The 16,908-nt window shown below is 40.2% G+C and overlaps 2 protein-coding genes across 2 annotated transcripts; both read right to left on the bottom strand.

The window, feature by feature from the left end:
• Positions 1 to 5,457: 5,457 nt before the first annotated feature.
• Positions 5,458 to 6,630, bottom strand: LOC122013758. The gene has a single exon (XM_042569985.1). It carries the CDS (start codon positions 6,628 to 6,630, stop codon positions 5,458 to 5,460), a length of 1,173 nt encoding a protein of 390 aa, XP_042425919.1.
• A 6,631-nt stretch (positions 6,631 to 13,261) lies between these two features.
• LOC122016318 lies at positions 13,262 to 16,497 on the bottom strand. The gene is made up of 5 exons (XM_042573570.1): positions 16,398 to 16,497; positions 15,273 to 15,534; positions 13,954 to 14,054; positions 13,805 to 13,865; positions 13,262 to 13,446 (listed from the first exon to the last, which is right to left on the bottom strand). Exons 1-5 carry the CDS (start codon positions 16,482 to 16,484, stop codon positions 13,280 to 13,282), a joined length of 678 nt encoding a protein of 225 aa, XP_042429504.1. The 5' UTR covers positions 16,485 to 16,497; the 3' UTR covers positions 13,262 to 13,279.
• Between the last annotated feature and the right edge of the window lie 411 nt (positions 16,498 to 16,908).

The raw sequence follows: 16,908 nt of genomic DNA, 5'->3' as shown, positions 1-16,908 counted from the left end.
TTTTGGTTACCCTATCGGGTAGGTTAGTTTTGGTTACCCTATCGGGTAGGTTAGTTTTGGTTACCCTGCCGGGTAGATTATTTTTGGAGGTGTCAACTATTCTGGAACCCCCCTAAATTATTGATTTTCCTTTTTAAGATTTCTTGTATAATTTAGTTTTGGTTAAAATTTAATGTTTAATTTGTAATTTAGATTTAAGTTTTTAATTTTGAATTAATTAAATTGGTCAAATTATCTTTCTTTAAGCGAGTGTATTTAATATTTGAATTTTCTTTTAATTTTATTAACTTAATTGAATTATTTTTATTTAGTAGATTAGTGTTAATGTTTAAGTTTTTATTAATTTTTAAATTTAAATTAATTAAAGTGTTTGAATTATATTTCCTTAAAGGTTTATCTTTTAACCTTTTATTAATTGTTAATTTTGAAATTTTTTCAGATTATCTTTGTTTAATATGTTATATTTAACATTTAATTTTACTTTTGTTAAATTTAGTTTTGATTTTATCAAAGTGTTTGATTTTATCTTTATATTTTCTTTGTCTTTTAAGTTGATATAATTAGTGGAATTTTTTGAATTTTCTAAATTAATTAGATTTGTTTTATCAGATAATATCCTAGGGGTATTTTTACAATTATTGTCAACTATATTATTTTCACATATATCTTCAGAAATAACCAAATCAATGCTCATATTTTTTAAACTACTATTAGCAGAGGTATTTTGGTAAATATCACTAACCTTGAGCGCAACCCCTAATTCAGTGGGTTTCTCCATTGGATTTGACTCGAGTCCGGATTCAATTTCGACTTGATCCTCTAACTCCAACGGCTCCTCGTGAATTTTGATCAACTGGGTCCAAAGCTCATATGCATTCTTGTACTTTTCTAGTCTGCATAAAACATTGTTAGGTAAAATATCACAAATAATTTTACTTACATTTTTATTCAGTTCCGAGTCCTGAGAAGGTTTTCTCAAATTAGCACATTATCGAAATTTAGGCTTCCTAAGAAACATTCCATTAATCGCTTCCAGTAATTGAAATCTTCTTGATCGTATGGTGGTGGTTCGTGGGGGTTCCGTCCTTCAAGAAGAGTCATTGAATGCTGAAGATAGAAAACTAAAAAGTGGTGTCAAGACTTAGTCTTGGATTAGTAGTGCGGGAGGAAATAGAAATAATAGTAAACGAGCTAAATTGGTGTTGCACCAATTTAGATTAATTACAACGAAAAATATTTCCAAAAAGGTAATAGTACCAGTTTGGAATTATACAAAAAACTTAAAACCAAAGACGAAAAGAGATGAAAAAAAAACTTTAAAACAGATCCCCCCTTTGTCTGATTGATGGTTGCACCAAATCAGAGCGGTACCTGCTCTGATACCACTTGTTGGATCGTGACGCACGTGAGAGGGGGTGAATCACGTGGTTTTGAAAAACACTTCTTTTCGATTTTTAAAACACGAGTGTATGCAGCGGAAAGTAAATACAAAAAGCAACACCAAAAATAACACAGGCGATTTTTACTTAGTTCGGAGCCTTCGGCGACTCCTACTCCAAGGTCCAGGTCCCGCGGACCTATCGATGGACAATCCACTAAAAACCTCTTCCGGTACCCCCGGAAGAGAGAATCGAGTACAATAAGAATGAAGCCAAATGCAACACACTGCACTTGCCTTTTATAAAAATTAAGTACAATAAAGGAAATTTTACCAACACTTTTAAGGATCAAAAGATGAAGTACTTCGTGTTGATGTCTATCTGTCGGGCGCGATCGAAACTCCTCGGAGCAGTCGTCGAGCGCAACAGCTTTGTAGCAGAAGCCCAGAGTAGTCGGAAAGTCGTTTGGATACGTTGAAGCACGTATGAGGGTTCTATATTTGAAGCTTGCTCAACCCCTCCTTTTTATAGCCCTTTGGAGGAGTCTCCAGAGCTTATCAAATCCTAAAAATTCGGATCAGATGAGGAGAGTTCGAATCTGGCTGATCCCAGGCGCGTCCAACTACTTGTTTGACACAGTAATCTTTTGAGGGCCATAACTTTTGACTCCGAACTCAGAATCAAGCTCTATCAGTTGCTACGCGTGTAGAATTCGAAGCTCTACATTTGTATCTACAACATAGAGTTATAAAAATATATGCATAAAAAGTTTATATAGATTTATGATTTAGGTCCTATCTTCCCGAGACCAGAACCTAGTCAGGGTCTCAATTTAGGGATTCAAGATGGACCTAAGCTGGACCGACGCCTACTGTCCCTTAACTGGGTTGCGTCCTCACAGCCACTCTCCTCTAGTGGCTTACCTTTACTTACCTCTTGCCAGAGGTCCGGTCAGCCCGTCGACCTATCTGGACTTCATGCCAGCTATCCAGTCGGCCCGTCGACCTAGCTGGACTTTGTGCCAAATGTTCGATTAGCTCGTCGACCCATTTGGACTTCATGCCAGATATCCGGTCAGCCCGTCGACCTAGCTAGGCTTCGTACCAGACATCCGGTCAGCCCGTCGACCTGTCTGGACTTCTCCTGCACACTCAATCAGAGTGTTAGATCAACAACACAACTAACTTAACCTAATTTATCATTCATCAAAATCTGAGTTAGACCGTTAGTGCTAACCACACCAACAAAATGTTCTTAGCAATGCAGTTGGTCGGTGCATCAAATTCTGATGTTTTTGGCAGGACAGGCAAGTGTTTACCAGTTTTTGAGTATCCCTCTGTAAAGTAGGCCAGAAATATCCAGCCAGAAGCACCCTACGAGCTAATGTCTGACCTCCCACATAACTGCCACAACATCCAAGATGTATTTCTCGCAGGGCCTGATCTGCCTCCTCCATACCCAGGCGTTTGAGTAATGGCCTAGAAAAGGCCTCTTGTATAGTTGATCCCATATCATGACATAGGCATGAGCTTGTTTCCTGACCAGCCGTGATTCCTCTGGGTCAGCCGATAAGGTACCCTGTAGAAGATAGCTGATCAGGGGTGCCCGCCAATCAATGGTTGCTTCCTTATTATTCTGTAAATCTATCTGAGCTATAAAGAAGGTTTGTGCTATTGATCTATCCAGCACCCAAGTAGTTAAGGAACTGGTCATCTTTGCTAGCTCATATTCTTTCTCGTTCTCTGCCCTGGGGATCTTAGTCACTGTAACTTCCGCAAATTCTTCCTTCATCTTCTCATACGCTTCCCGGTATACTTGCAACTTATCACAAGTTACCACAAAGTTGCCAACCATTTGCTGAGTCACTAATTGGGAATCTGAGTAAATGATTACCCGGGCAGCACCTACGTGTCGGGCTGGCAACAAAGCCTCATACTCTGCCTCATTGTTAGTGCCTCTGAAATTAAGCCGAACAGCCAACTGCAATATGTCCCCTTGAGGAGATATAAAGAGAATCCCGACCCCACTTCCTTTGTGAGTTGCTAAACCATCTACGTAGACTTTCCAAGTTTCCTCAGAGTTAGTCTGATGGATCTCGGTCAAAAAATCTGCCAAGGCCTGCGCTTTGATGGCTGTGCGTGGCTGGTATTGTATGTCGTATTCTCCTAGCTCAGTTGCCCACTTGATAAGCCGGCCAGCTACTTCTACATTAGTCAGAGCTCTCCCCATGGTGCTATTAGTTAGGACCGTGATAAAGTGCACTAGGAAGTAGAGCCTTAATCGTCGAGCCATAAGAACCAATCCATAAACCAACTTTTCCAGGGTCGTATATCGAGATTCGACCCCTTTTAATAGATGGCTAAAGAAATACACTGGTCATTGTACATTATCTTGCTCCTTAACAAGTACAGCCGCCACGACCTCAGGGGTGGCAGACAAGTAAACCCACAGTGGTTCTCCGACAACCGACTTGAATAAGGATGGCAAAGCTTCCAAATACTTCTTCAGCTCCTCAAAAAGCTTGGGTACATTCTTCGTCCCACTGGAACTTAGAGGCCCTTCTGAGTACTTTGAAGAAAAGAGCAGCCCGGTCTGCAGATCTGGAAATGAACCTTGATAGGACTGTTATTTGGCCTACCAGCTTCTATGTTTCCTTTAAATTCTGAGGAGCTTGCATATCCCGTAATGCTTGAACTTTTTCCGAATTAGCTTCTATTCCTCGCTCGATCACTAGATAACCCAAGAACTTTCCTCCTTTGGCTCCGAACAAGTATTTCAATGGGTTTAGCCTTAGCCCATATTGTCGGAGAGTCCCATAGGTTTCCTCTACATCCCTGATCAGATTCACTGCTAGAGGGGACTTAATGAGTATATCATCCACATAAACCTCCACGTTGCGCCCGATCTGCTCCTGAAAAATCTTATCCATCATCCTTTGATATGTGGCTCCTACGTTTCTGAGACCAAAGGGCATGACAGTATAACAGAAGGTACCATCAGCCGTAATGAAGCTAACCTTTTCTTGATCCTTCACCGCTAAGGGGATCTGATGATACCCTTGATAAGCATCCAGCATGCAAATCCTCTCACAACCAGCCGTGGAGTCTACCATCTGATCAATCAGGGGCAGGGGATAACAGTCCTTGGGACTAGCTCGATTTAGATCTCTGAAGTCTATGAATACCCTCCACTTATTGTTGGGCTTCTTTACTAAGACCACATTAGAGAGCCAGGATGGGAACTGCACCTCTCGGGCGTGGCCTGCTTTCCTGAGCTGGTCCACCTCAACTCTGATTATCTTATTCTGGTCGGTTGAGAAGTTCCTTTTCTTCTATTTGGAGTCCGATAGTAGATGTAACTTGTGCTCGGCTACTTCGGGTTTAACTCCAGGTAACTTCTCTGCAGACTAGGTGAAGACATCCCGATTGCGGATCAGGCATTGGATTAATTCTTCCTTGAGAGGAGAAGGCAGGTCGCTTGCTATGCGAGTAAGACTTTCGGGGCGTTCAGCATATAGTTGTACCTCCTCCCAGGGGATGGGTTCCTCAGCTATGGGCATAGGTTCTTCTTGGACGGCATGAACTCCCCCGTCTTGTATCCTTTGATTCTTTCGAGCTTCTAACCGGACCATATCAATGTAGCATCTCTGGGAGACCTTCTGTTCTCCCTTAACTTCCCCAACTTGCTCGCCAACAGGGAATTTGATCTTTTGATGGAAAGTAGAGACCGCAGCCCTAAACTCATGCAGGGCTGGTCTTCCCAAGATGACATTATAAGAGGAGGGGGCATCCACCACTATAAAAGGGCTCCTCCTAGTGCGCACCAATGGCTCGGTGCCCAGAGATATGGCCAGCTTGATCTGACCCATTGGCTTTACTTCGTTGCCTATAAAATCGTATAGAGAGGTGACCACAGGCTGGAGTTCAGTAGCATCAATCTGCATCTCTTCGAACGCAGCTCTAAACAAAATATTAATCGAGCTCCCGGTGTCAACGAAAACCCGGGCCACTCGGCTATTGGCAATAATAGCCTTGATGATGAGAGCATCGTCGTGAGGCAACTCCAGACCTTCTAGATCTTATGGCCCAAAGCTGATGACAGGGCCAGCAGCCTGCTCTTGACTACATCCGACGGTATAGACCTCCAAGTGATACACATGGGACTTGCGCGCTCTCCCAGAATCTCTGTCAGTTGGGCCTCCGAAGATCATGCCTATCTCTCGGACGGCTGCATTGTTGCGATTTTCTGCATCTTGAGCTTCTCCTGGTTCCCTAACCCGACCAGGCTGTTGACCATTAGATCCCGCTGGGTCGGGGTGGGATCTACCTCCTGACCCAGCTACGGCACATTGCTCCTCCATCATTTTGAGCACTTGAGGGGCTAACTCTGGAGGCGGTAATCCTAGCTCAGCAGCTCGCCTAGAATCCCGAGCGAACTGAAAGCAATGGTTAGTATCATGAGTACGGGAACGATGATAAGTGCAGTACCGGGACTTCCATGGTCCAGGTCGGGGGGCATGAACTGTCGCGACTCGTGGTGCTAGTCTAATTTCCTGCCCGGGCTGAAAGAGAGGCCTGATTTCCCGCGCCCGGGGAAGGGGTTGGGCTGGCTGTTGAGGTGCTCGCCTCTCCGATTTGTTAGCAGCGGCAAGCGTTCGGTCTGCCTTCCTTCGAGCAGCTTGGGCCTCCTCCACGTTAATATAACTGGTCGCTCTTTCCAGCACGCTATCAAAATTCTTAACTGGATCTGGAATAAGATCCCGGAAGAACTCCCCCTCTGCAAATCCGTGAGAGAAGGCACTCATCAATATCTCAGAAGTAGCTGATGGGACGTCCTGAGCTACTTGATTAAATCGCTTGATATAGCTTCGTAGGGGTTCGGCTGACCCCTGCTTAAGGGCGAAGAGGCAGTGATATGTTTTTTGGTATTTCTTGCTACTAGCAAAGTGACGCAAGAAAACAGTCTTAAAATTCTGAAAGAAGGTAATGGATCCATGTGGCAATCCATTAAACCATTTTTGTGCCGAGCCAGAGAGAGTGTTCAGGAACACTCGACACTTAACAGCGTCACTATATTGATGTAGCAAGGCAGCGTTCCTAAATTTGCGCAGATGATCTTCGGGGTCTTTGCTGCCGTCATATTCTCCAATGGTTGGCGGTCGATATCCTTTAGGCAACTTCTCCTCCAATATTCTGAAAGAGAAAGGCACCTTCTCGCCCGGTTCCACGTGGGGCTCCTCCTTAAGAATCATAGCCTTTCCCTTCCTTGAATCTCGTGGGAGGGAGCTTTCGGCCGCTGAGATCTATGGCTATTCTTTCTTGAAACTAGGATCGTTGGGCCCTGGTTGATAGTACCCCTAGTCAGGTTCACGAAAAAGAGCCTGGGGAAATTCTTCAGGCTACTTTCTCTTAGAGCTCCGATTTGATACAGGAATGGGCAACTTAGAGACCTCTGGTGCTCGGCGTGGTCGTGAGACAGTTGCTTGTTTTTTGGAGGTCGCTCGCCTCTTGGCTTCTTTGAAGAGTTCATACTCTCCTGCGGTCATGGTAACATTGATTCGTCCCGACTCCTCCATCTTTCCGTTCCGGAACAGGTAGTTGTGTTCCCACAGACGACGTCAAATTGATCCCACCCGGAAGCTGAGTCGGATGAAGGTGGTCGCGGTGTCGCCGGTGTTGACGGAAAGTCGTTGGGCCTCCTAGATGACGTGGCAACCCGCCGAAAGGCTCCCACGAGCGGCTGACGACGGGGATGACAAAGCTGTTGATCCTGCACACACTCAGACGAGCCCCCTAGTCGTTAGAGACCAGAAACCAAAGAAAAAGTCCTCGGGTCAGGCCCTCCGACGCTCAAGTCAGGTACTTTTCCCCAGAAGTACAGAGAAAGGACCAAAAGTAAAGACGAGTAAGAAATGACGAGTGAGCGTATCTGCGTAAGGGACAAAGCATCCCTTTTTATACTGCTATGGGTGTTTTTGGACTCTGGCGGGTGTCAGGGAATGTCGAATGCTAGGTTTTGTCTTGCGGTGAATGACACATGACATCTTCCCATAGGCTGGAGGAAGAACCGAAGGGGTAATGAGCACTGCCTGCTGGCATATTTCCTAACACTCTGATTATTCTCTGACAGGTGGTTACAATTTCCTTATGTATTTGTCATATAGTGAATAGTCTCCTTAGTCCGTGATCACTAACCTGGGTCTTTGCACTTGCTGGCCCCCACCTGGTGTCTCCTCCAGACCTGTACCTCTAACCTTGTTCTATGCCTCCCATGCTACAGATTCCCTATCAGCATTGCCAATTATTGCCCCACGTATCGTGCCCTGTATGCCTTAGTTTGGCTCTGTTTATTCCGCCTTCAAAGCTATACGTTTGTTTGACTCCTTCTGACCTAACCTGTATGCCTCCATCCAACTCTGCTTATCCAAGTCCTGCCTCCGACCTACACACTTTTGTCCTTGTATCTTGTTCTCTAAGCTTACCAGTCCTGCCCTGTATGCCTCAGTTTACTTCCGCTTATCTTGAGTATCGACCTGTGTCCTTGGTAGGCCAATCCCGACCTGTACGCTAAGTCCTGTGCCACAAGGTTAGAAGCCCAGACCTGTATCCTTGGTTGGCCAATCCTGACCTGTACGCTACGTCCTGTGCCACAGGGCTAGAAGCCTCGACCTGTATCCTTGGTTGGCCAATCCCGACCTGTACGATACGTCCTGTGCCACAGGGCTAGGAGCCCCGACTTGTATCCTTGGTTGGCCAATCTCGACCTGTACGCTACGTCCTGTGCCACAAGGCTAGAAGCCCCGACCCGTATCCTTGGTTGGCCAATCCCGACCTGTACGCTACGTCCTGTCTTAGGACGTCATTCGTGCCTAACCTAGTCCATCTTGCAATTGGGCCCCTAGCACTACACGTAGGTCGGATCTTTGACCTTCGTGCAGGCCAGTCTTTTGACCTCCACGTAAGCCTAACTTATGACCTCCACGTAGGCGTGACTTCCGACCGCCACATACGCTTGACTTCTGACCTCCACGTAAGCTTGACTTCTGACCAATACATAAGCTTGACTTTTGACCATCTTGTGATTTTGACTCGCGACCACCTCATCTCGCCGACCCCACGATCATGCACCGTATCAAAGGGGCTTATAGGAACCCATACTAACTTGTTTTATGTCATTCCGAGCCCTCTAGGTATGTCAATCATCTTTGGAAAATTTATTTTTTTTAAAAAATAAAAATAATAATTTGCGACAAATTTTGAAATTCGTCGCAGATTTGATATTTTTTTATATAAAAATTTAAACTTTCAAGGTCGGTTGAGGTACCTAGAGAGCTTAAAATGATATGAAACTAGTTCTTATGAGTTTCTATAAACCTCTTAATTTTATAAATCTCCTTAACCACTAAATTTTTTTACTGTGAAAGTGTCTAAAAAATGCTAATCGACTTTATAAAATCAATGATCTCAATATATTAGATAAAATTTTATATATATATATATATGATCAGGGGATTTATAGGAACCTGAAGGAAGTAGTTTCATTTCTAAGCTCTCTAGGTACCTTAACCAACATTGGATTTTTTTTTTTTAAAAAAATATAATCAGCAATGAATTTGAAAATTAGTCGTAGATTTGATTTTTATATATATATAAATTTAAACTTTTTGAGGCCGATTGAGATACCTAGAGAGCTTTGAATGAGATAAAACTAGTTCTACAGGCTCCTATAAGCCCCCTAATGTTATAAATCTCCTCAACCACTAATTTTGCCCAACCGGTGATTTTTTTTACCGTAATGTGGCCAAAAAATGTTAATCGCATTCATAAAATTAATGATCTCAATATATTGAGTAAAATTAATATTTGATGACATCTATATGATCAGGGGATATATAGTAACCCATAGGAACAAGTTTTATCTCATTTCGAGCTCTCTAGGTACCTCGTCTGTCTTCATTTTAAAATAAGTGTGACCTATTAAATTATAACTTTTTATAAAAAAAAATTTAACTATGTTTTACGTCCACGTAATTGATTTAGCAATTTAAGAAAAAAACAATTGTCCAAATTATTTTTTTAAGGGCATTTTTATGATAGGGGGTTTATAGGAACTCATACGAACTTGTTTAATGTCATTTTGAGCCCTTTAGGTACGTCAACAAGCTTTAGAATGTTTATTTTTAAAAAAATTCTGCGACGAATTTAGAAATTCGTCGCAGAATCTGGGACAAATTTCAAAATTCATCGCAAATTTGAGATTTTTTTTATATATAAATTTAAACTTTTCGAGGTCCGTTGATATACATAGAGAGCTCGGAATGACATGAAACTAATTCCTATGGGTTTCTATAAATCCCCTAATTTTATAAATCTCCTCAACCACTAATTTTATCCAACCAGTGATTTTATTACCATGAAGGTGTCTAGAAAATGTTAATCGCCTTCATAAAATTAATGATCTCAATATATTAGGTAAAATTGATATTTGAGGGCATCTATATAATCAAAGGATTATAGGAACCTATAGGAATTTATTTTATCTCATTCCGACCTCTCTATGTACCTCAACAGGTATTAGAAAGTTTATTTTAAAAAAAATTACAATCTGCAATGAATTTTTAAATTCATCACAGATTTAATATTTGTTTATATATAAATTTGAACTTTCTGAGACCGATTGAGGAGAACAGATCTCCTGGTCCGCAAATTGCGGACCAGGGGATGGTCCACTACACATGGACCTTTGATTTGAATGAACCCCACTTATTTAAAGATGGGGTCCATTCAAATCAAAGGTCCAGATCAGTGGACCATCCCCTGGTCCGCAATTTGCGGACCAGGAGATCCCTGCTGCCGATTGAGGTACCTAAAGAGCTTGGAATAAGATGAAATCAGTTCCTATAGGTTTCTATAAATCCCTTAATTTTATAAATCTCCTCAACTATTAATTTTACCTAATCATTGATTTTTTACCGTAAATGTGGCCAAAAAAATATTAATTGCCTTCATAAAATCAATGATCTCAATATATTGGGTAAAATAAATATTTGACGGCATCTATATGATGATCAGGGGATTTATAAGAACTCATAGGAATTAATTTTATCTTATTCTAAGCTCTCTAGGTACCTCAACGTTCTTCAGATATTTCAAAATAAGTATGATATGTTAAATTACAACTTCTTATAAAAATTTAACTAAGTCTTACATGCACGTAACTAATTTAACAATTTAAGAAAAAATACAATTGGTCAAATTAATTTTAAGGGCATTTTTTATGATAAGGGGGTTTATAGTAACTCATGTAAACTTATTTCATGTAATTCCGAGCCTCTAGGTACGTCAACCGGCTTCGGAATGTTTATTTTTAAAGAAAAAGATAAATTTGATTTTGCGACAAATCTTAAATTTGTCACAAAATTTGCAACGAATCCATTTTTTGTCGCAAATTCGACTATGAATATGGAAGTTCGTCGCTAATTTCCAATGCGTTTTGCGACGAATAATATTTTGTTACTAATTTACGATGAAAAAATTTTTGTTGCAAAATTTGTTACTAAACTACGACAATTTCATTTTTTGTTGCAAAAGTTGTCATAAATTTCCGACGAATATTTTTTGTCACAAATATTTATCGCTAAATTATAATTTTTTTTAGTGTAATATATCTTAAATTATTTTTAGTGTGAAAAGAAAAAAGATATTAACCTATTTAATTTTGAGCTTCACAATAATTAGTTATTAAAATGTCCAAATTCTAAATTAAATAATTAGATGATGATTTTATACAAAATTGATAATATTATAATAGTTTTTAATAAAATTATTATAACAGCTTGTTACTAAACCATGTAGATTAGTTTACCTTTACCCAAATCACTTACGTGACTTTGCTAATTACCAAATCATGTATGTGGTTCCCATTTTACCCTTTGTCCTCGTCGAAAATTTATCCGAACCATTCTTATCTTTTTCCCATGAAATTTCCCCTCTTTCATTGATCCTGTTCGAAATCTGAATCAAATGAAGATCGGGTGAGCTGTTGCTAGTGTTGACGGAGGGGTGACTGAGACACCTTTCTCGTATGCGCTTCCAAAAATGGACTCCCACGTGGTGCTGACGGACGACGATGACTGAACCGGCGGTACCTGAGCTCTGCGCACACTCAGACAAGCACACGGGTGTTAGAGGCCAGAAACTAGGGAAAAAGTCCCCGAAACAGGCTCTCCAACGCTCAAATCAGGTACTTTTTCCCCAGAAGAATAATGTATAAAGGAGAAAGAAAGTAGAAGACAAGTGCGAATGTGCGAGAGAGCGTCCCTGCGCAAGGGAGAGGACCTCCATTTTTATATGACAGTGTGTACCTCTGGAAGATGGCCGATGTCAGAGAATGTTGAATGTCAGGTCCTGTCGGGTGATGGAGGACACGTGGCATCCTCCTGTAGACTGAAGGAAGGTTCCATTCGCAGATGATCGCAAACCGTTAGAATATTCTCTAACACTCAGCAGTTATTCTCTGACAGGCGGTTAGGATTTCCTGATCTTGTTGTCATGTAGCGCCTTCTGTCCCGCTCGGATATGAATAAGGCCGCTCGGGATAATCAGTCGGGTATACCACCTGGCCTAAATCATGGGGGGTCAGGAGCTGTGGAAAGATCATCCAAGGGCTGACCAGGAGTTGGCTAACCGGGCGCTTAGCTTATTGAGAGAACTGGGCCTAAGTACAACCAGGTCGTGAGAGCCCGACCAGTCAGATCCAGTTCAGGTATCATCCCGACTGTCTCAGGTCTTACACCAAGGTGTCTCAGATCTGGAGTCCTGGTCTGTGAGAACCCAACCGGGAATCATGTTGCAGATGTCGTCATCCGATTTTACTTCCTCTTTCCATACCTGTTGACTTCTACGCCCCCTTGACTTCTGGCTGCCACGTCCCCTTGACTTCTGACTATCATGTCCCCTTGACTTCTGACTGTCACGCCCCCTTAACTTCTGACTGTCACGTCCCCTTGACTTCTGACTGCCCGACTTCATCGGACTCCACCATTATGCACCGTATCATAAACCGCCCCCCAAGTATAGTCGAAGGAGGCTCAGGTCCGACTGACTAGACTCATACTTGTTGGTGCAGTAAGCATCCGACGATCGAACCTCAGTTTTGTTAATGGCAAAGGGATTCAAAGTTAAGATTCTTTGTTATCTAACATGCTTAAATAAGGTTTCAGGAAAGTCCTAACTGCGGTTAGGCAGGTGAAAATCCTAAGGGGTGGTAACCTTAGGTCCTAGGGGCACTACAAGAAAAAAGCTAATAGACAACGCTTTTAAAGCGTTGTCTTTGTGCCTGAAAAAGCGTTGTTAAAGGCACTGTTGCTAAAAGTCTGCTCAACGACAACGCTTTTAAAGCGTTGTCGTTTGTATCAAAAACAACGCTTTTGCAACGCTTTTAAAGTATTATTTTTGGTAGAAAAGACAACGCTTTTGCAACGCTTTAAAAGCGTAGTCATATTTTGCAAAGACAACACTATTACAACTCTTTAAAAGCGTTGCTGTTTTTTACAAAGACAACACTTTTTGCAACGCTTTAAAAGCGTTGTCGTTTTAAAGAAAAAAATATAAAAAATTATTTAAAAATTATTATTTTTATATTTACAGAACTATTATTTTTCTTGTACCATGTCTAGATTCGAATTTTACATATAATCAACTTAGCTAATGATTTCAAACTCATACCAAAATAATAGAATTCTGACATTGAAGTAATATTAGTATTTAATTACATGAGAAGCTAGTAAATATCAAAATTAACACTAATTCTGTTTCAAAGTAGATAGTGATATTCACATAAAAAATAAAAAAACATAAAATAACTTGTCGACCTCGAAGCCAACAATCTGTTTACTTCTACTAGCTACACTCAAAAATTATTATCGGCTTGAGAACGGGACAAAACAGTACAGTAATTACTACCACAATACAGAAGAAGTAGCTTGTCTTTCTCAATCTATTATAGGAATAAGCAATTGGATTTTGTCTAGGATCTTTGTGAGCTTTGAACAGATTGAACAGTTGGCCTGAAATATAAACAAAAAATTACAGTCAATAGTTTGAACCAAAAAAATTACTTCTACTAACTATTTTCTATAAATGAACCAAAACTCATTACTCAGAAATGAAATGCGTGTAGAAAGAAAGAAAGCTTGCAAAAATGCAATGTTTCTTCAAACTGCAGAAAGAAAGCTTGCAGAAATGAAACGCTTTCTTCTCTGCAAACGCTTTCTTGCAAAAAACATTGTTGTTGCAGAAATGCAACGTTTCTTCAAACTGCAGAAATAAAGCTTGCAGAAAGAAAGTTTGGCTTACAGAAAGACAACGTTTCTTCAAATTGTATTCTAAAATGCAGTTCAAAAAAAATCATCCAATGCCACTTACGATAATAAGGTTGTTCGGTTGAAGAACTTGCATTCTGTTTTACAGTTCCATTCGTTTGTATCTTCAATAGACACAAGATAATAATTCAGCAATAAATTAACAATAATACTGAAATACAACATAGCTTATTCCTAGCATTGCATACTTACTTCCTTAGCTGATTGAGTCTCCATTGGGCTTGCCTTTGATACCTCATTCATAAAGGAACGTTCATTGTGAAATAGTTCTTCTGGAGAAACATCCACAAATGCTACAGAATTTTACGTAAGACAATATGTCTCATACAGATAGAAGGTATAAAACATAATATCTCTATGATAATTCTTTTATATCATGTCCAATGCCTTTAAATTTAGGACTCAAATGTTCTGTTTGCTACTCTGCTTTGAGTATCCCTAGCAGAGATTCAAACTAGTTTATTGGCTCCAACTAAACAAATTTTTGGGATTTAGTAAGGATGGTTTCTTTAACAAATTTAACACAGTATTTGGAAGCTTTGGGTTGTCTATTGTACTATAGCCAAATATGCTGTGGACACTATCCAATTTAATATGGTGTATTCACTAAATGTGATACCTTATTTAATTAGAACCACCAGCAATTCTATAACTGGACCTTCAACTATGATTTAGTTATTTGTAACCTAATCAAACGTTTCCTCAGCGTAACTCCATCATTTGAGTTTAACCCAGCTCAACCAATGGCAGGCTCAGAAAGGGTAGAAATGAAAAGAAAACATAAACCTGAGGACAAGCTGGATTAACTACGGATAGGTTTGGGACCCGACCTATACAAGTAACAGTTCTGGCTAGCAAAAGCCATGACCTGAGTAAAAAAATGAAGCAGCAACAGAAGTCTATAACAATGAATTGATCTAGATTAAAGATTTATCAAATAATAAATATCACTGATATATAATTAAAGATTTAATTACATAATATATACGAAATGCAATTAAAAGACACAAGACACAATATAGCTGATACCTAAGTTTTTTGAATGCCTGATATTGATACCAATATTGGCAACCATGCTATATTGTTCCCAGTGCCCACACAAATGACACAAGAGAAGCAAGTAGAAAACACTGCAATTGCAAATAGAATAATTTAGAAGACAATTTGAAATTGTAATGAAATAAGAATGTTTTTCAGTGATATTTACTGGTTTGCAAGTACAATAATCACATTTCAAAAAATAATTCATTTTTCCATTAGTTATTTACTACTTTGCAGGTTCAATAATCATAGACAATAAACTGGAGATTCAAACATTGTGCCCAAAGTTAATTCAGAAAAAAAGAAGATGATTAGAATATGAGTTTAACTAATAGTGGAAAATTGCCAACTTCCTAAAGAAAGCTTGTAGAATTTTTAGTTTAACATGCTTGATAGACTTAAAGCTTGTCAAAATCTTGCATAAATAGACAACACTATTTAAAAAACGTTGAAAACTTAACAACGCTTACTTAGATCCAACAGAGCGGTAACACTTGTGATCAGCATCATTGGGAACACAATGTTCTGTGTCTGGAGGAACCTGTTATGACACTGTATGAGGCCATACGCGAAAAGGGTGGGAATCATCCATCGAGAATAGGCTCCAACTTCTGCAGCTATTTCTGGATCTTGACCAAACAGACTAAGAATTGAGCCTGTGTCTCTGCATGTGTATGCCCAGCATATGGTACTGCTTTGCTCCAAAAGCTTGCCCACACATAGTATCCAACGCTGTACTCATTCCCAGCTATGAAGAATAAGACATCAATTACAATATAAAAGAAAGCAACTACAAAAGCAGAACTCTACCGTATCGCTTCTTGCAGAGCAGGATATCACTTCTTGCAGAGCAAGATATCAAAAGGCAAAAGATCATAAGAGTAGTTTGAGCATAAGTTCACGAAGAATCTGTTTACTCCAATGGTTGGAAAATCGAAAGATGAATAAGCACGAAGAATCCTATTTTCTTGTCTCATTTAGAATAAAACCAACTGACACCATTGGATGTCCCTTACACAATTCCTTTTCCCTTTCATGTTGGTTCAATGAGAATTAATGTTCACACATAGTTGAGTTAGCATTGCATTTAGCCATTCACACCCATGGACCATGCTCATACACGAGCTAGTGCCCTCGTTTGATTGTGCATTGATCCGAGATACTTGTGGTTTCCTCCATCATTTACGATAATTTTCTTGCAATGTAGATAGTGCATATATCTCTACTCCTTTTTATTGGTTAGGAAAACTAATTTCCAACAATCAAACTCACTCCAACCACCCAAATTGTTCTTTCTCATGGGTTTAGTGCGCATGAGGGCACTAGGGTTTTGCCGTTATGGATGGATAGGTAATCTTTGGCAAGGAGTGATTTGATTTTTACCCGATTTGGGCAAAACCAAAATGATGGATGAGAGATCTCATCATTTTCACAAAACTGTGATATAGGGATTGCCATGGATATCAGTAAAAGATTAAAACAAGATTGAAGAATGGAATGATTGAGTCGATGAACTGGTTTTCCTAATCAATCAGACGCGAAATGTAAACATGTAGAAGAGCGGAGGCATGGATTGAAAATACTACTTGACGTACCAAGAAGCTGAAGCTAGTAACACCGGCGAAGGATGTGGCCATGGAGGCGCCGAAGAGAGCGAGCTCGCCGAGGTGGCCGACGAACATGACGGAGATGACCGGGAGAATGTTTTGCAACAAGCTGGCGGCGACAAGCGGGCCGGCCAACGGTTTAGGGTTTTCTACTCCTTACTTAGATCCAACCGTTTGTATTAATCAAGATTTAGATGAGAATTTAATAATAGACAACACTTTTTAAAAAATGTAATCGTAGATATTAAAAAAAGCCTAATAGACAACGCTTTTTACGAAGCGTTGTCTTTAACCCGTAAAAATCACTAATAGACAACGGTTTTTAGAAAAGCGTTGTCTATTAATAAGAAAATAATGAAATAGACAACGCTTTTCACTAAAAGCGTTGTTAAAAAAAAATAGACAACGCTTTTTGTAAAAAGCGTTGTCGTTTAAGTGTTGTAGAATCCCAATTTTCTTGTAGTGGGGGCAGTAACCCTAGGTGAAGGAAAATCTTAAG

Source organism: Zingiber officinale, chromosome 8B (genome assembly GCF_018446385.1).
Source record: "Zingiber officinale cultivar Zhangliang chromosome 8B, Zo_v1.1, whole genome shotgun sequence".
Lineage (NCBI taxonomy): Eukaryota > Viridiplantae > Streptophyta > Magnoliopsida > Zingiberales > Zingiberaceae > Zingiber > Zingiber officinale.
The sequence above is the reverse complement of the archived record's forward strand: the minus strand, read 5'-3'. Positions and strand labels throughout refer to the sequence as shown.